The sequence below is a fragment of the Aquila chrysaetos genome, chromosome 6 (genome assembly GCF_900496995.4).
Source record: "Aquila chrysaetos chrysaetos chromosome 6, bAquChr1.4, whole genome shotgun sequence".
NCBI classification, from domain to species: Eukaryota; Metazoa; Chordata; class Aves; order Accipitriformes; family Accipitridae; genus Aquila; species Aquila chrysaetos.
In genome coordinates this window covers 46,234,655-46,256,542 of record NC_044009.1, presented here as the reverse complement: position 1 = coordinate 46,256,542, position 21,888 = coordinate 46,234,655, and the positions used below count along the sequence as shown (strand labels likewise).

At 36.3% G+C, this 21,888-nt stretch overlaps 1 protein-coding gene across 7 annotated transcripts in view; it reads right to left on the bottom strand.

Annotated features, from left to right (window-relative positions):
* ACMSD (aminocarboxymuconate semialdehyde decarboxylase) overlaps positions 1-21,888 on the bottom strand; it is a 47,718-nt gene that overhangs the window by 10,778 nt on the left and 15,052 nt on the right. For 2 of the 7 annotated variants that reach the window (XM_030016616.2, XM_030016615.2), the window contains 3 exons: positions 10,103-10,147; positions 4,724-4,820; positions 1,216-1,265 (listed from right to left, as the gene is read on the bottom strand). In XM_030016616.2, coding sequence (XP_029872476.1) covers positions 1,216-1,265; positions 4,724-4,820; positions 10,103-10,147 — 192 coding nt within the window. Of the gene's footprint in view, positions 1-1,215; positions 1,266-4,723; positions 4,821-5,697; positions 5,771-8,251; positions 8,300-10,102; positions 10,148-10,256; positions 10,314-13,237; positions 13,466-21,888 lie in introns of those variants that run through there. The other 5 variants (XM_030016612.2, XM_030016613.2, XM_030016614.2 and 2 more) reach the window with 5 other exon arrangements.

The window sequence follows — 21,888 nt, the reverse complement described above, 5'->3', positions numbered from 1 at the left end:
CACCTTTGGAAGATATTGGATAAATGTCACTGCAAACAATTCAGAGACAGGTTTTGAACTAAAATTTACTTTACAGTTCTGAATAGCTGGAAGCCAGTAGAGCTAAATTCTGCCTCGCTTTAAAACCTCTGGGTGCAGTTCTGCTTCTTATCTTGAATATTTTATCAACTGCTGTTGCCTTTACTGCTCAGGATGAGTGTAATAAATCCCAGGCTGCTGATGCACTTAAGTGTCTGGTCTTTTGTGTAAACCAGTCCTCTGTTTTTGTTTATCCCAATGCAAAAGCCTCAGCATATACTTTTTAAACACAGCAATGAATATTTACTCTCCTATTATTGGAGCTGAAGAGGTAAAAATAAGAAATGTGAGATGCTGGAGCATGAGAATTCTACTGAGAAAACTTGAGCAAACCTCTCTAACATTTAGAAGGAGATAACAGTCATAATTTTAATAAGGGAACTGCAATATCCACACAATCAGTTTCCCGTTTTCCCCCCTAATACATGGAAAATATTCCCATAAATTCTGAAGATCAGTGGTACTACTTATATGTGGGCTTAACACAATGATTTTTAATGTAGCATATCTGTTTACTTGTAACAATTTGACTTATTACACATAGCTAAATAGTCAAATTGAGAATGTATTTAGAACAGCATTTTGCTATGATTTATCTTCTCAGGCTGTTTTTATTTCTTTGATGCATTCAGGATCACTATGCAGGGAACAGATTAATTTAAATTTGCTACTGAATTTTAAGATTCGAAGCATTCTAAGTCAATGAGTCCCACACCACATTTAAAAGAAAGTGGGATAAGATCACAAATATATCTTTTACTTCTTTTTTCATGAGAAAATGCTGATTAATGTCTAGCTTTCATGGAATCTGTACATGTATGGCTACCTGCTAACCATGAATGCATGCTGTGTAAATTCTCTCTCCCTGTTTCCAGCTACCCCCCTAAGGTTCCCAGAAGAAATTCTGTTGTTATCTTATTCTTTGTTACTGAGTGTACTCCAGAGTGGAGCTTTGCCAGGACACCCTGCTGGCTCTTCTGGACTATTTTTTTGTCTTTTGTTTTTCACAGCAGAACAATTCCCCATTTACTTCAGTGCTCTAGTGACTACTTCAATCACCTAATTTATAGGAGGATGCATTTATTTTTAAAAAATTTCCTAACATATGAATTACAAAACATGCTAGTAGGAACATACCCAGTAGCTGAACATTACAGGGACTGTAGAAAGGACTTGGACTGTGACTCCTGAGTAAGAAAAAGCTGTTATTAATGTTTCCTTTTTTTTGGTAAAATGTTAAATAAGAAAGCACTTTTGTTTGAAAGGTAGAAGGTAAAAGCTTTAATGGTAAGGAATGACTTAAATGACTTAAAAGTGACATGGATAAAATCTTTTTTTTTTCCTAATTAAGGATTATGGTAATAAAACTTGTAGTGTATCAGTTTATTAGGATTGGAATATTTTTGCTAAGTAGAAAGAATAATAAGACTTCATACTCATACTAGATTATTTGTGAAACTAAGTATTTTGATTTTAGAATTACTTGGTACGTATGTGTACAATTAATTAAAACAGCAATCTAATGTTACTCTCACATAAATGAATGTGTTGTTAAATCAACAGAATACAGTATCTTAAGTTTACTTTGGGGTCACCTTTATCATATATATTTAATAAATAAATATGTAAATCAGCTTAAAGATAAACAATGTTATGTTAACAATGGTTGTTAAACAATGTTTTCCTAGGTGTTCCCCAAAGCTATATTGTGTTAGGTTTCATTCATCCTGTGTTTGGACTACTGAGGTTGTAAGTGTAAGAAAATCTGCCTGTTTTTAGAAATAACTTTGGTGTTAGCAATAAAGTCCATTAAGTCTATGTTGTTTGGTTTCTGTTCAAACACAAATCTATACCATAACTTTGTGTGTGACAGGTTACAGGAAGGAACACAACAAACCTAGCAGATTAACAACAGAAGAAACAATAAACAGCAATTAGGACTTCACTAAATAGTTACATGCAAAACTATTTTTTTTTAATTTCCGTTCTGATTGTAATATTTATGCATATATTTTGTCATGTTTTAAAAAAAATAACTTGGTTATTAGTAATGAAATGCAAAAGATGGCAGAAAAAAACCTAGGAGAATTTCTTCTAAGACAATGACTTTGCCAAAGCAGTTGAATGTTTAACAAAATTATTTATCCTCCTTCTCAGTATTTTAAGTAGGATACAAGAGGGGAAGCTGACTCAGGCATCTCTCTTACAAGAGATCTCTTACAAGATCTGATTCATATTATGTACAGCAGCAATGGTGTGGGGTTAAGGATTTGGTCTACAAAATTACACATATACTGAAGTACAGCCTAAGTTGTATTATCCATCAATATCAGACACTTGATTAGCATGTTTGAGAACATTCACCACATTTTCCACAATAAGCATTGTATCTGGTTTCAATCCATTTTTACACTTCTGAGCAAATTTAACATAAACCTTAAAGGTAGATTTCCAAGCTGAACTTTCCTAGACACTAGCTTTAGGAAGAAGAAGAATCAGCACAGAAAAACCTCTACTTCGTACCCTCTTTACAGAGGGTTTTACAGAGGAGAAAATAATAAGAAAAGGCAGTTAGGATTAACTGAAGGATTTTCTCCAACAAAATTGTGATGATTTGTATCATAGAACTGTGATGTTAATTACCTTTACAGCTTGTTTTATTGAGTTACCTTGACAGCTTGTTTTATTGAGTGGATCAAGACACAGGTTTATATACCAAATAGACCTAGGACATATGAGAATTAATTTAGTCTCTTTGGTATACTGGCTACTATTTCTTATTACTGGCAAGATTTCTTGGGCATTGCACAAACAAAGCCTTTAGCGACCAAGCTGTGAGTCATCTCACTGAGTTAATAATGCCTTACAGTGACCAATACTAGTTTTGCTCAGCTGGGATACTCCTTGCATCTTTGTTCCAAAATTATGCCATGTTTGGAGGTTAAATTTTTGGGTATAATCTATCTCGGCCTGTGTTACAGAAAATGGTCTTTGAACTAAAGCTACAGCTTTGTAAACCAAAAAAGAGTAAATGTGGCCCATAGTCTTTATCATTAGGTGAACAGTAAGAATGAAAAACACTAAGAACTTTTTTTTACACTTGATTGGCTGATGCCTGTATCTCTGGAGTGCGGTAATAAAAGGAGACATTTTTATGGCACAAGTCACCAGATGGTGCTGTAACACACAGTTTTAGATTTTTATTTTTTTTTAACCCAGTGAGCATTGTTTAGTTTGTGGAGAAATACTGCGGTGTTGGCTTTATGATACATCCTCTCTCTGGAAAGTTGTGGCAAAAATTTGAAAAAAATTGCTCCTGTGTTTTCCCTTTGTCTACAGCAAATAGATGGGGCAGAATTGTTTTGTAGAAACTTGCCATTAGTGTTGAGGGAAATATCTGAAAGGGAAAGATGCCCAAATGCTATTTATGGTCCACGCTGTGGTTGAATGACGTGGTAATCCCCCAAATCCCTGAGCTAACTCAGGGAATGATTACAGTCTAGTCAAGACAGCATATTTCAGAAAGGTTGCAAAGACATTCTAGCATTCCCATTAAATATCTAATGGTTGGAGTTTGAAATACTGCTTCTCCAGGGTCAAAATGAGGTAGTTGAAAATTATCTAAATTGTGTTTACATAAATTGCCTGCCAGCCCTTGAGCTACCAAATTGGCCTATGTTAGGTGTTGCAGTAAACCTCCATAAGGAGAATGACCCAAAGTATCTCCTAACATGCTATCCCATGAATAATCATAAAGATGCTACTTATAAAATATCTGTTCTTTGAAGTAATTCAGAAGTTTATTCCTTACGAAAAGTTGGAGAAGATATTCAAGTTTAGTCTACTGAGAAACTGATGTAGGGAATTATTCAAGCCTCAATCTAAGAAAAAATAATCTTTAGTAACATAGTATTTCTCTCACAAAAGTAATTTGGAATTACAGTGTCACTAAAAACTAACAAAAATAATTGATCAGACTAGAAGTTCCTTCTCTCACCCTCAGTCTCCCATCTTACAAACCTTATTTAGTGGCATGTAAGTAACTTGATGGAAAATAAATCTGGAAATTTGGCATCTGGTTAAGTTTCTTTCTAAATCAGGAAAACTCTCTTTTCTGAGAAAGTAATTGTATCAGTTCTCTAGGCTCAGAGTCCTCTAGCTAAAATACAGAATGAAGTTGCAACGCCTAAGCTGAAAAAAATATTAGAAAAGGAAACAAACATACAAAAAATCCTATGAGTAAAGAGAATCTTTTTAACATTCGGAACAAAAATGAAAGGGCTTCCTCTTTTACGTAAATCACTTCTCTACCTGGAATTCATGTTGCCTTTTCAAGTCTAGAGTCAGTCATCCTTACTTATGTCAACTAGTTCCTTACTGCCTTAAAAATCCCACCAAAATTAATGAGCCCATGTGGGGAATAAATTGCTACTGAAAATGAGGAAAGTTATGGGAACATGTCCTATTTGAGTCTGAGTATAAAGCATACCAGTTTTCACTGACTTTCAACAGATTTAAACTAATGAATCAGTATGCTAAACCTTTCAATTTTGATACTGTTATTGAGCACTTTCAGATGCATTAACAGAGAAGTTGCTGTTATTCTAAATGAGACACAATGATTTTAATTCATTTATGGAGATACCTGATAGGTCCATCTCTTTAATCCGTACTTCTGGATCCCAGCAGTTCTCTTGAATAACTCTAAAAACCTTTCCATCCTTCATCATCTTTGCCTGTCCCTGTGAAATGACATTTTTCATCTATTATAAATGTGACAAAGTAGTGCATGCTAATTTATAGTCGCTTGAGTATATTGTGCTCCCTGCAGAAATTCAGTGACAGAATTTTGTTCTTTTATTTTTATTCAGTAGGTATTTTTAATCAAAGACTATTTAAAAAGTCATTAATAAAACAGTCATTTATAATTCAGATTTAATTCTTCATAAAAAAAATATCCCTTTTCTTTTGCAATGTATATCACACTCTGTTTGTTTGGAAAAGAGATCAGGTACATTAATCCAAGTTTATCCTCAAACCAAATTTTGACCTCAAAACAATGCTCTAATTAAATCTGTGCTAAATTTTCCCCTTGGGTATGCATGTGTTCTTTTAAAGTCAATAGCATCATGATGATCCCAGTAACTACAGAAATAATTGTGCAACTCTGTTAATTTCAGTCCAGTTGTTTTGTATCACCAGTGATACTGAGACAAAAGGAGACCTATTATGTTGTCTTCAGATTACATTTTCTCCTTGGGAAGAAAAGAATTATTAAAGAATTTGTATTTGGGGAAAAAAACCCCAAACAGACCCTAACTGCAGTATAAAACCATTACCTGAATTAGTGTAATACCTTCCCCATATGCCATCAATTCCCAAACTTACAAAGTTCAAAATATTATCAAGGTCATGAAATTGAATACTGTTCCTTTAACTATGAACATGGAAAGTTCCTTTTTAAACTTAATTTTTGGTTGATTTGTCAATTGTCCAAAGAGGTTGAGTATGCACAGTGTCATCACATTTAGCAAAGTAAATTGTCTGTTACAGTTGTAGGTATCTACATGCTTCTATGGACTTGTAAAGACAGACAAAACAGTCCTTCTGTTGGCTTACACTTGCACAAATTGATGAGATACAATTCACCAATACTTGCAAGGCCTGAGTATTTCTTGGTTGCTTGAAGCTCCTATAGAGATAAATGGCATGGAGGAAAGTCAGAAGATCCACATGACCCTGTGTATTTGGGATGGGTAAGCTCGGTCATGCAGCAGATGTATTGGACAGAGAACACACTGAATCTGCAGTTGAAAATTGAAGATCAGAAAACACAGCAGCTATTCCTTCACCTTCACAGTAAACAGAAGCTAAGCACAGGGCAGTCTTCTGACTCTTCTGGAAAGGGAATTCTCTCTCTCCAAAGGCCACTTTATTTTTCCTCATAAAATTCATTTATTTAGGATCCTGTCTATATTTCCAAATAAAAAACCTGTTAAATCGCTACTAGTATGCTAAAACAGAAATAACTAATAAAATTTACTACTTCTCATAGAGCTGGTTTCTGTCCCCTCCTTCTGAGAAGTTAGACTGTTAGTAACCTTGAATTTGTTATTAACTTCATACATTCCCAAATATACCGCCCTAATGAATATTTTAAAGCTCCCTTCAACAAATCTAACTGTGCTGCCTTGGCAAACTGTCAAGTTACTTGTTAGCTGTATCACAGGTTGTGAAAATTACTTGAAATATTACAGTCAGTAACAACAACTATATAGTCTTGATCCTCTGGTAAAATACTTCAGGTTCTTGTAAAATTGATTTTGCAACCTGACAGAAATGTTTACTCTAGCCATACACTCAAATACATTAAAAAAAGATCAGTGCAGTGCTGCAGATTGCCTAATAAACAGAAAAATATTTGGGGTGTGAGTAGAGAAAAAGACAGAGTAGAACTGAGCATTGCATCACATACGACTAGATTGTGTGGACTTTACTGGATTACCACTGGGAGTATTTCTGTGAACACAGGTGACTTAATTCTTTCCTCAGACATAGCTAAGGCATAGCAGCTCACCTGCTCATGTATATTTTCTTCTGCTACTACTGAAAACCATATTAGATGGATAGTAATTTTAGTAGCAACTTTCACAGTGCTCATACTTAAATGCTGAGATAAATTTGCAGCAGGGTTTGCAATATAGGAAAGGTTTCTAATAAGCCACGTGATGTTCTCATTGAAGAATTATTTGAACAGTTTGCTATTTTAATTTGCATTAACTGATTCTTTGTGAACACGCTACAGGTCAAGGCTGAGCTCACAGCATTGTATGTTGGCAACAATAAACTCGATTATGCAGGAAAGCAAAACATGATCATCTGAATAGATTCATGCTTGTATATGTAATGATAGAAAGATCTGGTCCACCAACACTGTGACTGGAAAATGAGTCATAATTGCTATAGTCTCTAGACACTGCCACTAATCTGCACCTTGTATTTTTAAAATGAGTATTTACTCAGACACCTCAACTGGGAAAAAAATTCTCAGAGTTTTTTGCAGTAGTAAGTATGAAACATGGATCAGGAAAAAATTTTCAGGTTCCAAAGCAACGGATGCAGTGCTGAAAATATCACAAAAGACCTGAGATTTTTATTTGCAAGGTTAACACAATTTTCTAAGGGCACAGCCAAAGAATTCTATCATTGTTTTTCTTTTCTTTTTTCTTTTCTTTTTTTCTTTTCTTTCCTTTCCTTTCCTTTTCTTTTCTTTCCTTTCCTACTCCACTCTATTCTAAACATCATCTGATATTTAAGGCTAATTAATTTATGTAGAAATTAAGAGAGAGAGATTTAAGTCCAGCAGGGTGGTTTGGTTCAGCAAGCTACATTTAAAATTATCCCATCACTAAACTACTTAGTCACATCCCAAATTGCACTTCTTTAAAAATGCATGTAATTATTTTCTTCCAGTTTGACCCTGATGCTTCTTCACAGAATGATATGAGAAGCTTTTGCTTTTTTTTAATCTTAAGAGTCAACTTCCTCAGCTCCACACACCCGAACAGGATTTTATTTTGTCATGCACTTTTTTCATGCAACATTTTCAGACAGAAGTAGGGTAGACAGAATTCTCTGCAGAGTGTATAAGGCTATTATTGACTTGCCACAAAGTTCCTTTGCAAACTATTTTTAGCAAGAAATTTTAGCATCAGACCTGTAACAAACAGCTAAGATGCTGAAAATGTCTCCAACAATTCTCTCCTTCCTGCACCTACCATGTAGCCCAGAAGCTATGCCATCCGCACTTTGGTTCAGCAGGTGGCTTGTTCTCCCCTATGCCTGCTTAGACTCAGATCTGAAATTTCAGCATAACGTTTGTTTGCTCCTCATTCTCGGTCCCAACCTTCATATTCTGTGGTCCTTTTTCCTAAATGACTGTTAGCCATTTGACAGCATAGCCTTGCATGTTATAGAATGACAACAGTGTGTATATGTCATTAGATTGCAATAAATAGACACAGTGTTGTATCCATTTTATCAGCTTTTTTCAGTTAATATAAGCATATGTACAATCACAAAGAAGTATGATTTTGCAAAGTGATGAGGGGAGGAGGGAATGTCTAGTTTCACTGAAATTAACAGGCATTATATACTTAAATACTTTGGTTACCTGGAAGATGCAAGTCTTGCTTCTCTAAAGACAATAAAAGTTGAATCTCTACAAAGAATGAATGAATTAGCCAAGTCACAAAAAGAAACAATGAAGAAGATTGCATTTCTTTATAGGGTCACCCAAATAGAGAGAGGCACTATCATCCTGAAAATGCTAAGTACTAAATCTTTCTATCACTTATCCCTCTAGTTTTCAGCATAGAATTCCTATATTGAGATCATGTTTGAATTTCAGAAGACGGAGACAGATTAACCCTTTTAAAACACTATGCATACAGCCTGCCATTATATAACATAGCTGGCTTTAGCCAGTTATTTGCACGCTTCACATGCTTTAGGTGGGTTATGTGCTGACACTCTGTTGAGCTATTCACGCTCTTCACTTTGCATCTTTTGCCTTGCAGCTTACTATATCCACATTGTTCTTTCTGCTCTTAACCACACAACCTCTATTGTCTTTGTATTTTTTCCTTAATTATCTGGCTAATACCTTGCACTGCTTTTATCCCTTCCATACCTGTTCAACTCTCAACACTCCTGTGGCAGGCAAGTACAGATGAAGTTTTTCAAGTTAGGACAGGTACACACGAAGTGAGGTGGAAAGTGAACTGAGGTCTCCTGAGACCTCTTTTTAATGCCATCTTTCTAATCTCCCTCTTTCCAGAGGCCAATGCCATTTGCAGTGACAGGCTCTCCAAAAGATTCCTAGATGTGGGGAGCTGACAGGTCACAGGAGGAAGCTGGCTTCCTGTGACAGTGTTTGAGATAGACAGGGATATCTGACTGCCAAAGTTATTATATGGTAACAGAGGTAACATCTTTAAAACTAGCTGGTACAGTTAACGTACATAGTAATGTACAAAGAGAATTATTTTGCCATATCAGCCTTACCTCTCTTAGGTCCTTGCGCCCTCCTGTAAAAAAAGCACTTATACTGGCAATTTTTTAATGCTCTTATCAAAAGATGAACTGCAACATTTTGATCTTGCTTGCAGAAGTTTTACATTGTTGTGTCACTGTGAATGTCACTGAAATTACTGCTGATTTGCTCTACTCTGAGTGAGACCAGAATCAAGCCTTTAAGAAACCAGTTCTGTCCCCATCAGAGTAAATACATGTATTCTGCTAATGTCAGTACCATCAAGATGGATTCTGAATGTTAGCATAGACTCACGGCACCTGGAGACGTGTTGTTCCAGTTGTACTAAGGTAGTTCAGAAGTGCCTTTGCAAAGTTAATAGAGTGGGCGGTGATAAAAAGGTGAAGTAAAATCAGACACAGCCTGCTTTTTACTTGCCAATGAACCTCACATTCCTACTTTTCTACATGATGGTCCCCAAATCTATGGATTGTCTGTATTGTTCTGCTACTTGTTCTCCTTGTCATGAAATTTCAGAAATTACTTTCCCTTTCACTCAGATGCAAAGATATTTTCACCTCTGAGTTCTTTTAACTTTTATTAAAATACCAGTTCCTTTTGGTTTTGCTTCTCATACAGAAGAATGCATTTAAGCAAAAAAAAAATCTACATGTAATCTGCTTTAGATTGACCGGTCTTATTGAAAAGAATTCCTTAGAGCTATCCATTCCAAGTGTTAAAATGAGATGATGATGAAAAATCGATACTGGTTCGTACAAGAGAATGTGAGTTTCATCTCTCAAGCAAAAAATTCTACTGAGGTATATTAGGACTTGGACTGATATTACTTCATAGGAGACAGACCTCTAGATAAATCTGTGTCAAAGACACAGCCAATTTTATTGCCACTTTGCTTTTTAATAGATTTACTATGAGTTTGTATTCCTGATGACAACACAAGATCAGCTTAGAGCACCAAACAGCCCAAACCTTGCAGTGATGATCCAGCTGTACCCATCCACCATATCCGTATCTCTGTGAAAGAAAGAAGAAAAAGCCAGTGCTAGTTAGCACTCCACAATAATAATAATAAAAATCTCAGTTCTTACTATCCAGCAGTACCTCATTCAGGAGAAACACTTACGCATATGCTCAGCTTTCAGCTTATGAGTAGCCCCATTGGCATCAGCAGAAGTGCTGAAGTTTAACTGGACTGGACTAATGGTGTTTGTAGATCTGACCTTTTAGCTCCCAGTTCAACAACATTTTTAACTAAGTCCTAGAACTGATTTCAAAGTGCTTAAAGTTGCTTACTATATTGAGGTTCTAACTGGAATGATTTTAACACAGAAAAAATTAAATCAAACATTTGGCAATATGAAAATTGAGCTGACAATTTTCCAATCTGTGATCAGTTAATCGCACAAAGATGTATTGATTCCACTTTTCAGCTTCCATGATTCAGCAGCAGGACTGAAGGTCAGTCTCTCATCTATTAATATTTAAACAGCCAAGAGAAGCTAAAAGGGAGAAGCTTAGATGCTCATTGATTCTTCCAGAGAGATTCAAAATTGTTTAGGCAAAAAACCCAAAACCTAAAAAAAGATGCTGATTTCCTTTTACTTTCATTAATAATCAGATTAGAAATAAATGAAATCTTGAAATATCATAATAGACTGAAAACAATGCTCAGAATTCCCATTTTTCTGTTAAGAAACATTTCAAAGGAAACTCAGTAAAAGCAGGCATTTCTTTCACTGAAGTGTAAACAATTTGAATACAGTCCTGAATTTCCTGTGATAGCAAATCATTACTTAATGCCACTGTGAGCTTTCCTAACGTAGGCATGCAGAGCCAAGCCTCCTGACTTCAGCCAATCAGAGATGCTAATGACTGAGGCTATGTATGTTTTATTTACCTATGTTTAGCTATGTAGCTATGTATATTTTATTTAAATTTATAATTTTATAGGTTTATATATAGAGATAAAAATATTTAAATTTAGGGAAAATTTTGTGAGTGACACCTAATGAGAACTTTAAGTTTTCACTAGCTCCATGCTAATTGCAATTGTAAGCTGTGCAGAAAATGAGTACCTTAAAGGTGCTCAAGGAGTATTTAGCAATAGAGAAACTCACCGGTCTGTTTTTGAACCTACTTTCTCCTTTCTTCCCCTCAGTTACTAGCTGGATATATTGACAATCCTAATTTCATTTATTTCTATGAATTTTTATACTTATTATGGGTTCCTAAGCTCTTAAATAAGTATCTTGACAATATAATTTTCTAGGTTCAAGGTTCAGTATTTATAAGGCTTGCAAAAAGAAAGAAAAGTTTAGCACCGTGTGCATGTTAGGATTGTGTCATTGGTTTTCCATGTATGAGATGCAGAGAACTATGTTAATGGCTTGAATTTTCAGAGGACTCGAGGGAATTCTGAGAGTTGTTTTCTATTCTGGGCCCATTAATAAACCATTGAATCGCTCAATCTTTAGAACAGAGGAAACAAAAAGTAGCAGGTATATGTGTTTTTCATTGAGGAGCTCTTATTATTACAAATAGGAAGTCCAAATAGATGTTTAAAAAGACCTTTCTAGGTAAATGAGGAAACAAACATTCCTTTCCAGGAGGTTTTATGCATAATGATGTTATTTTTCACTACTAATGAAGAAATAATCCTATGTATGCTCTTAATGCCACATTTTCTCGTGACTTTTTTTAATATGCTGTTTACATTTTCCAGCTGCTTTCTGGCTAATATTGAATTGATACTGGATTGTGATGTTTAAAGTCACAGAAACACAGAGCTAACACATATGAAACACTGACGTGAGAATTTGCCATCATCAACCTCAAAATAATTAAGAGAAAGAAAGTATAGTGTAAAACAAAGTTTCAGTCAGTGTGTCAGATGCCTAAGAGCATGGCTGAAATAATAGTATTCTTTTGTTGTCAAAGACAGGCACAATGAAATCAAATGGTTCCATACTACTGTCAGACACAGGGAATGTTCATTCAAACTACGACCAACACAGAATTACAATAAGGAAAGAAGCAACAACACAGGTGTTCACTTTTTTACTCTGATTTTTTATCATGAATGGAAACATTAAAGAGTTATAAAAAATAGCTATCCGGAAAATTTGAATGCAATTTTTAATTGCAAATATTTTTTTTATAGATGTGTGTATAAACTATATATAAATATAGTTTCATGTGATCTTTCCCAGTACCCTTTGTAGCATTGGAGATGTGATCCGTTATGAGTCAAAAAGTGATCAGACATCTCTATACTGAATTGTGATTTTAATTATTTAGGCAATAACTCTAAAACCTAATTCAGAATGAGATGACTACATGGATTTTGATAATCTAAAAAGGATTAGATTTATTACATGAAAACCTAAATGACACCTTCCATTCTCAAATACTTTTCACAGGATCATGAAAATTATTACTGACAAGAATAAATTTATGTCATTGAGCAATAATAATAATAATACCATACAAAGATTAAAAGTTAAGACAAGTTGACTTATAGCTTCAGTGTTCTGACAACTGAGATTTTGTATTTTTAATACAATATGCAACTTCTTTCCAGTAACTGAAAAAATAACAGGTATTAGTAAAATGATCATCATCATCAGTTAACTGTACTTAGAGTGACCCCAGTCCTAGTGAAGTTAATGACCTTCATACCTGTGGGTATAATATATGAATGACTTTTGTCTTAAGTAACATTAATCTTGTCTAATATTTGCTTATTTCTCTTATTTAAAACAAAATCAAGTACCATTTGGAAACCTGACAGCTCTGCTTTTATCAAGAAAGTGGAATTTACACCTCATCATTTGACAATTTTACGTCTTACAAAACAACAAGTGAAAAGATAGAATTGCTTCAGACTAAATAAAGAGTGTGCAACAGAGCCCAGTTTTCCATCCCTTTCTTACTGGGACTCTTGCTTTGCAAAGTAATGCAATACAAATATCTGAAAAAAAAAAAATTAGACAAAACCCTAGAGATATTTATAACAGAACCCTTCATTCATTGTTCTTTCAAAAATTACATTAGTAGAAATGGTTGCTGCTAACATAAGGCACTGAATATCTAAACTTTTATTACCTTTTTTAGGTCAGGCCATTCCTTAGGTAGAATGTGGCTATGAATATCAATTTTCATTTTCGAAGTATCAAAGGAGAAATACTCCTTCAATGAAAATGTTTTCTGTGTAATTGCTACTATCCTTCCTGTCTCTGGTTCAGCAGGTTATTAACTTTGGCTGCAGTTCAGATCCACCTGCTGTCTTATCAGGAGAGCTCGGTACAGTGGCCAATTGGGGAGCCTAAATCCCAGAGGAGTGGCTCTCCGAAAGAACAAAGGCTTCTAGCAGAAAGTCCCTGTTAATGCATAAACTACAGTTGACTGAGGGCAAAGGGTAAATGTATGTTTATATTGGTACTATGAAGGGATTAATTTTACACAGAATCTAAAATGCAAGCTTGTTTACAGTTGAAAATAATTCAATAAAATGGAATTAGAATAAATGTATTAAACATGCTGACCTGAATTTCCTTCTTTCTCCCTCTTAGATTCTGAAATAATTTGTAGGGAGCATATAATATACCCTTGGTAGATAGTCATACCTCCTCATCTATTCTCTTTTCCTTCCCTTGCATTTTCTTTGAAGTTACATTAAAAAATCACAGAAATATTGAATTGTAGCCAAATCTATGCTCTGCACTTTATTTCCCCCTTCTGATTATTGGTTCACTCAGGATATTTACACATGCTACTGCATACTGGTGCTTACAGCCTCTCAAGCTGGCTCAAGATCCGGCAGGAGAACGGCTCAGATTACCTCAGTAATTAATGCTTCTGGAGTTCACCAGCTAATATGGCAAACAATTCCTGCATCCTAAGTTAAGTTTAACTGGAGCTAGCTCAGATTTTCTGTGAAACTACTTCTCATGTTTTGCCCTTTACTCAATTTAGTATTACACTTCTTTCCTCAAGATACCCCTGCCTTTTATTTGTGCTGTATTTTTCTCTGTAATTTATTTCCTCTACAGTTTTCTTTCAATGTATGCTACTCACATGGCATCTTCTTGCAAAAGCTGGTTAACCATTTCTTGGCTTATTTGTTCCTAGTGAAAAATGCTGTTTTTTTTCAAAACTAAATGCTGTTGTGAACCTTACAACTTGAAATCAAGCAACTTGAAAACCAAGTGGCCGATTTTGTTTCATCCTTTTTTTTTTGTTATTTTGTTTGGACTTGATAAAAAAAAAAATTCTTGTATTTCCCTGCTTGTTCACTGATTAAGCAAGTCTGCTTTTGATTTGGTCAGTTAACCTTCTGAGAGTTATTCTTCAAGTCAACTCCTTGTGACAGAGTAGGTTTCTTTCTTGATGGTGTGCTTCTCTGCAACGTGAGATCGCTGAAGGCTGAATGTCCAAAAGAAACAGGAAGCAGCAGCTTTGGGAGAGTATTCCCTAAATAAAGCAGGACAGCCAATAACTCGCTTTAATAGATCAAATGCATGGGATTGAAAATAGCAATTATTTCCATCTAAAAATCAAAACCAATCTCTTCATGACCAGGCTGCCAGGTTAAGCAGCAAATTTGCTCTCTTGCTCCCAAATGTGACAGCTACATTATATGATCTAGCGCTATAGTGTTAGCCTGTTGGCAAGCAATGTTCTTGCATATACAACAGCAGAGATAAGAAAGAAGTATTGATTCAGCTGTGGGAACTCTGTGGCATGAATCCTATGAATCCATAGACACAAGACAAAGAGTTAAGGTGAGTCTTTCAATAAAGAGATGTCAGGAAGACAATTCCCTGTTTAAGAACAGAAAGCAGAAGTACTAGCGAAGGAGAGGGCCAGGAAGAGGTTTGTGTATCTGAATAGTCTAAGACACCTAGTTTCTTCTCTTGAGTCACCATAGCTGCAGGTTACCATGCAGGTATCAGCAGCATTTCTTCAACACTGTGCTTTACTTTTCTCAGCTCTAAAAAAAGATGTAGTTGTTAGGTGCTGCTCCCAAGACACAGCTTAGCTTGCAAACAGCGCAGTACTCCCACACTGCATTTCATTTAACAAAACACATCATCTGGAAACCATACCAGTCAAAGGCAAAATTTGTATCCATTTCACTTGATCAAAGGGACAGTAAGACATCTGTCTATATCCAATATGATCCATTGGATCATCAGCAAAAGATCATCAGTGGCTACAAACAAAAGCATCTTCAGTTACGCAGGCACCCTACCTACTTTGAGTGCGTGTGTTTGAAAAACAGGACACCTTCACTGACGTTTTGGACAATCTGCCTGATAACAGTGAGTGACTTATGCCTCTCAGTCTCTATGCTGAGTTCGTGTCCTAGTGCAACACGATGGCTTTTAGCATGGCCATTGCTACCTGTCTCCACCTGGTTGTGAATTTTTGGAAAGTGACACAGAGGTGCAGGAATTGCTGACAGCAGCCAGGAAAACCTACAGCTGTGTTAGACGGCCCTACACAGGCAGAGCTGAGCTTAAATTCACTGTGCTATCTGCCAGGCAGGAGGTCGTGACCAGATGGAAACTTTCACATGCACAATGTCTGGGGCAAGAGAAAGTTATATTTTACCATTTGTGGGCCCATATAAGACCTGAACTGTAGCCATTCTTGGGCTGCTCACAAATAATTTACATCCTAGAGCATTTGGATGAGACCACAAAGCTAGTCAGAAAAAAAAAAAAAAAAAAAAAGAGATCAGTCAATGAATGTTCTTGCTACATCTGCTAGGGAGAACTAAAATGCAAACAGACTTCTTCCCAGCCAAAAGTAGCCTCCTCCATACATTAAGATGGCATGCCCCACCTGCCTCAGTACACTTATGCATGGCATATGTATCTTTCAGATCACATGCAATACAACATGCATTTATTACGGCCATTAGAAACCAAACTGCATTCTTGATTTTGACCAACTTCCCATATTTTTTTTGTGCATTGCCTTCTTTCTATTTGTGTGGTTTTAGACTGGGAAACAAGATGAACAACTCCTTCAGGACAATTTAGCTACAGACTATTCAGGCCAGGGATGATTTCAGATACACAGACACAAGTCTAGCAGAACTATAGGGTTTTATTTCACTATAGGGACAAGGAGTAAAGTGAAAGTGGTGCTAGATGTAGAGCAATAAATGCTCTTTTCCAAAGCTATTTAGCTGCTTTTCTGAAACAATTACAGAATCTGAGATTTAGAGTCTTCAGGCTGGAAAGTCAGGGTCTAGTTCTGGCCTTTGTTTATCAGGGAGAAAGTATTTCCTTGTATCAGTGGGAAAACCATGACAAAGCATTCTTCAAAAGAGGGTGCATCAACAAACATCGGTAAACTCTGCAGACAGCTCTGCCACATACATGCTATCAAGGCAGCCCATTTTCAAGTAGGATGAACACAGAAACAAAGAGGCAAATTCAGGGCGCTGATGTTAGAAAGGGCTAAAATATTTGTGCCAGTTTTTCAGACCTTCAGTTTTGCATGTTCTTCTCTGGCACCTGCTCTTTAAATTGCACGTTTGTTTGAGCAAATTGGCTATTTTACACATATGCACAGCTCTCAAAAAGCACATGGAAAACTCTTTCTGCTCAGTAGCTAAGATGAAGTACTTAAAGAATATGTCCCTTTCCAAATGAAATAAAATGTTGAGCAGCGCACTTGTATTGGTTGCTTAGCAACAGGTTGTCCTTTGGCTGTGCTGGGGACTGCACCAGTCCTTTGAGACTGCCATTACAGACCTGCTTGGAAATGTCATATTTGGAAAGGATGCAAAAGTCAGTAATCCTATTTTTTGTGTGGTATCAAATAATTAAACATCTCCTATTAAATTTGCCTAATCAAAGAACTTAATCCTCTGCTGGGACTCCAGAGAACACAGACTTTAGTGGAAGTGATATGCTTTCCCTTCTACGGGGAATAATAACAAAGGTTATGGTTTCCCTTCTAATGAGGAATAACATTATGCAGTTCCCATGTAGCACTTTCCATACATAGATCTCAAGTGCTTTACAGTCGATGCTATTTTTGATAGGAAGACATTAGTGTACCTAGCATAGCTACACCAGGAGGACATGTCCAGGTACAGTTACATCAGTAAAGTCCTTAACAAAGATGTATCCCAGAGAGCGGGTGGCATTATGATTCCCTGTGCTTAACTGTCATGTACCAAACACTCCAGTGTGACCGTCTAAACTCCCGATGGCTTGCACAGCTAGCTGGATTGCAATGTCTGTGTTTCATTTAGACACATTTACAGAATGCAATAGATAAGGTACACATATCTCCAATCTAGAGCCAACTAAATCAGCTCAAGATGGCAGCAGTGCAAGTATATTCATCATTAAATACTGAAGACGAGTAGATTTTTCATGTTGTTATTCAAAAGCCTTTGCAGAAACAAACAACTGAAAGAGCCTCTGTTTAGACAAACGTCAGAGCTGATGCTGGTCTGTATCTGAGTCAGTTTAGCCTTGCAGAGAAGCTGTGCTTTTTAGCTCAGATGTGATGCTGTACTGATGCATCTCTGATGCTTCCAAGATCTAAGCTATTAAATTTGCGTAGTGAAGCTTCATGGCTGTATAAGCTCAGGATGATGCCCACCAGGTGGTCTCTCTATTAGACCTGCCATAGCCACCACAGTTGTGTCACTAAAATTTATACTGTCAAGGTGGCCAAGATTGCTGACGCCCTTGGCAGCACACTGCACTGCTTTGTGACTACTAGCCTAGCAAGAGTTCTGATGAATCACACAGTGGTGAAAGCAAACAACATGTCCTATGCCAAATTCCTGACCATTACCGTGTTCTCTGCTCTGCAAGTTAAGCTGTAATAAATCCTCATTTATTTTCAGGTTTCTAGAAAATATTATATTGCTGAAACTCAACTAGTAATCTAAACCAAAGAAAATATATGGCTATCTTTTAAATAATATAATTATTCTCTTAATATACTACGATTTCAATTCTGCAATTTACAATTACCATGCATTTATCTTGCATAGAAATGTTCTATCAAAAATGATAATTAGATAGAAATTTTCCAAAGTGTGAGTACAAATAAAATAGAATTTTTTTTTCCATGTGTAGACACAAACAAATAAAAAAGACTCTATTTAAGCACGTATCAGGCCAAGCGTCACTCTTATGCAGCAGGAGCAACCAGACAGACATCAGTAGCATAAATGTGGGCCAGAAAAAACAGATGGAATGGAGCCTACAGATACTGATATTAAAAAGTCATAATTTTCAAGTTAATACCCCATGGTAACATCTGAGATTGTTGCAATTATTTGGAAGGTTGGTGTCTAAAATAAATAAATAAGTAGTAACTGTTGCCAAATGCTGTTTTAACAACTTTTTTCCCTGTGTGCTAGATACTCGAATCCCCAGCTTTCCTTGCAGAGGCCTCTCTGTGCCACTGTTTGGGGGTATCTGAATTTTGGGGATAAGAATTGTCTTCTCAGCGCTTTTACTGCTTCAGAAAGGAAGCCAAGGAACCAAGAGAAAAACCTAGTATCCGAATTCGTTCAGCTGCTTCAACAAATTCCTACACCTGCCTCTAGAACACTGCAGAAATGTGCTTATGCCTCCTCTGTGGTCCTAGCACTGGGCTAATGAAACAGGCTTCTTCCTGGGTCCTCAAGGTCTGCTTGAGCATGAAGTTTTATGTTCCATCATTTCTGAGTAGCTGTGAATCCCTGTCACCAAAGAGATCTTCTGCAAGGGACTAAGATGAAACCCTGGCTCCCAGTAAGTGTTGGCCAAGTGGTTGGCCATGGCTTTAGACTGATGCATTTACTGAGTTTCTGAGAGGCAGGAATATTGATATCTGTAGATTACAGCAGTGAGCGCCAAAGCAAAGACCTTTCCAACTATGCAGATGTTTATGATGTAAATGTTTAGGGGTTAGTACTGCAGCTGCATTTATTCATTCATCTGGAGGATGGTGCTTGGCAGAGGAATGCCTCCACAGATGATTTCTGGAGCCTACTTTCACCTGCTGAGTTTGGATACAAATATTTTTCTATCTTTTAAGTTTCAGAATTTATTTCTCCACATACATTAATTCCAAGATCAGATTTATGCCTTAAAATTGTTTCTTTTGAAATCCACAAGATATTAAAATTATAGACTTGAGTGAGAATACAGGTCAGATTATCACAGGAATTAAGAAAGATCCAAATATTGAACCTTTCACTCATTCCGCTTCTTCCACAGAAGCCGTATCAGCAGTCAAAGCAAACTTTCGGCCTACTGATTACCACCTTAATGCAAACATCTCACAGAAAATGCTGTCAGTTGGAAAAAATACCGTCTGTTGCTGGGGGACTATAAGGAGATAGTCATGATACTCATACTCTCCCACTGGTGGTGTCCCTGAGTGAAGACTAGCACTACGGAGGATTACGTGACGGTTAGCATTACTTCAAGCAAATCTAATATGAATACTGCTGGAAGCATTGCTGTGTTGTCTGGTCATAAGCGAATTTACAGTTAAATCAGAAGGTGATGCTACAGGTCAGACTGCATTTCTGTACCACAGAAGAGGCCATACTGCTGCTCCACAGACTCAGAACTGTTATTTTGTAAAGGTTTACAGGATATCCTATTAGCAGTTCATAGTGTTAAGGTAACTTAACGAGTAACTGTTCAACACAAAAAAAGTATTACTAGGTAAAACAAGTTCCCTAGCAATTTGATTGAAAAGTGATATCCAAACTGCAAAATTCTGACTAATGTGTTAACCAGACAGCAAAATTGGTACCTAATTTCTTTGCAAATTATCTGATCATTTCTTTACTCTTCAGCTAAAGTGATGTTGGAAAGGACCTTTAAGATTGTCGAGTCCAGCCGTAAACCTAACACTGCCAAGCCCATCACTAAACCATGTCCCTAAACACCACATCTACACATCTTTTAAATATGTTCAGGGATGGTGACTCAACCACTTCCCTGGGCAGCCTGTTCCAATGCTTGATAACCTTTTTAGTGAAGAAATTTTTCCTAATATCCAATCTATCACTAACCTTCTGTCTGAAAGTTGCGCCCCATCATTACTAGATGTAGCTCTCAACTCATCAGATGAATCTCAATAGATGAATATCCTTTATTTTTTTTTACACTATAAGTCTTAAAAATAAAATCCCGGTACAAATAACAACTTTGTCCCCAAACGAAAGCTCTATTCCAAAATACAAAATCAAATCAGTAATCTTTCAAAACGCTTTATGCATTTCAATCTGCTCTTGACTAACAAATAAGTTAGAAATATGCAGTAAGACATTTACATAGCAGGTAAAAAAACATAGTTACATACATGGTTGATGTGCCCACTTATTTCAAGTCCTAGCATGACAGTGGCTAGGACTTGGATTACTTTAGTAAACCAACCATGTAAAGCAACATAAGACTGTGTATTAATAACACAGAACACCTCTAGAAATAATGCTTCAGCTAAAAGAAAAGTTTTGCAAATCCTGGTTACTCTTACAAATAACTATTATCCCAAAGCTAAATCCATCACTGACTAGAAAACTCAATTTGGTGGGCTTACACCATGATTGAATTCAGTCACCCAGCTCTGATAATTTTATTTTAGCCTGTGAGTTCCACAAGTGGAATAGGAAAGAATATTACCTGTTGTATTGGCTTTTCTCCTTTAGAAGGCTACTCATTAACATTTTTACCATGGCTTTTAAGAAAGATCTTTTGTTTCCCCAATAAGATACCTATGGTTTGCCTTTCCTGGGGAGTGTTCTATTCTAAATGGAAACATATGCTTTGATTCATGTTCGCCAATAAATATTTAAATTCAAGCTTAACTTTAAAACACAGTAGGACCACTAGAATTGGTAGCACTACTAAGTTAAGCACATGCTAATAGCTGCATTCATACCTGAGTGTTCACCTCAGTCCTGCTTATATTTACATGCAACAAGCTCTACTAACTATTATATGCACGCAAAGAGAGCACAGAAAGAGTGGTTTCACGATTTATACTGAAAGCACTGTGGAGTGAGTCCAGATTGCTAACTCAAGGACTCCACTGAGGAGTCATTTTGGTTCCATATGCTCTAGGAAGCATAAAAGCTCCACCAAGTTACAGTCTTAAAGTGTGTGTTTTCAAAAATGATTCAGTAAATTTATACTATGGTCACAGGTAAACAATCATGTTATCCATTTTAGAAAACAAACTTCTTTTCACTAAGAAGCCTGTAAGGTGCACTTTGATTTACAATTTGTGCCATACAAAATCCAGACAAAAGACTTAATCCAATGCAACTGCTGATGTATGTAGAACTAACATTGCAACTTGAATTCTTTTATCAATTATCATACTCAGTTTTCCTCTTGGGAAAAAGCAGGTACTGTCTTTTTAATTCCAACTTTTGGAATTTAACAACATCCTCTCAGGATGAACAACCTTCTTCACAATTACTAAAAAAGATCCATGACTTCCTGGCTGTGTTTAAGTGTGCTTTACTAATTTGCTTGGTTTTTTTTTTCTTTATTTGCTGAAAAAGATGAAGAAATTTGCACATTCTTGGTCACAGCTACAGCCAGGACTGTACTGCAGATCCATCAAAACATCTGTGTTCACTTCTGAGTGTGAAGGTCATAAACAAAGCCACTTCCTAAATCAGATGTATTTTCACCTTCAGGACATTGCTACTCATCTCAACCTAATATTCCATGTTAACTTTTTTACGATCTAAAAATATTGCA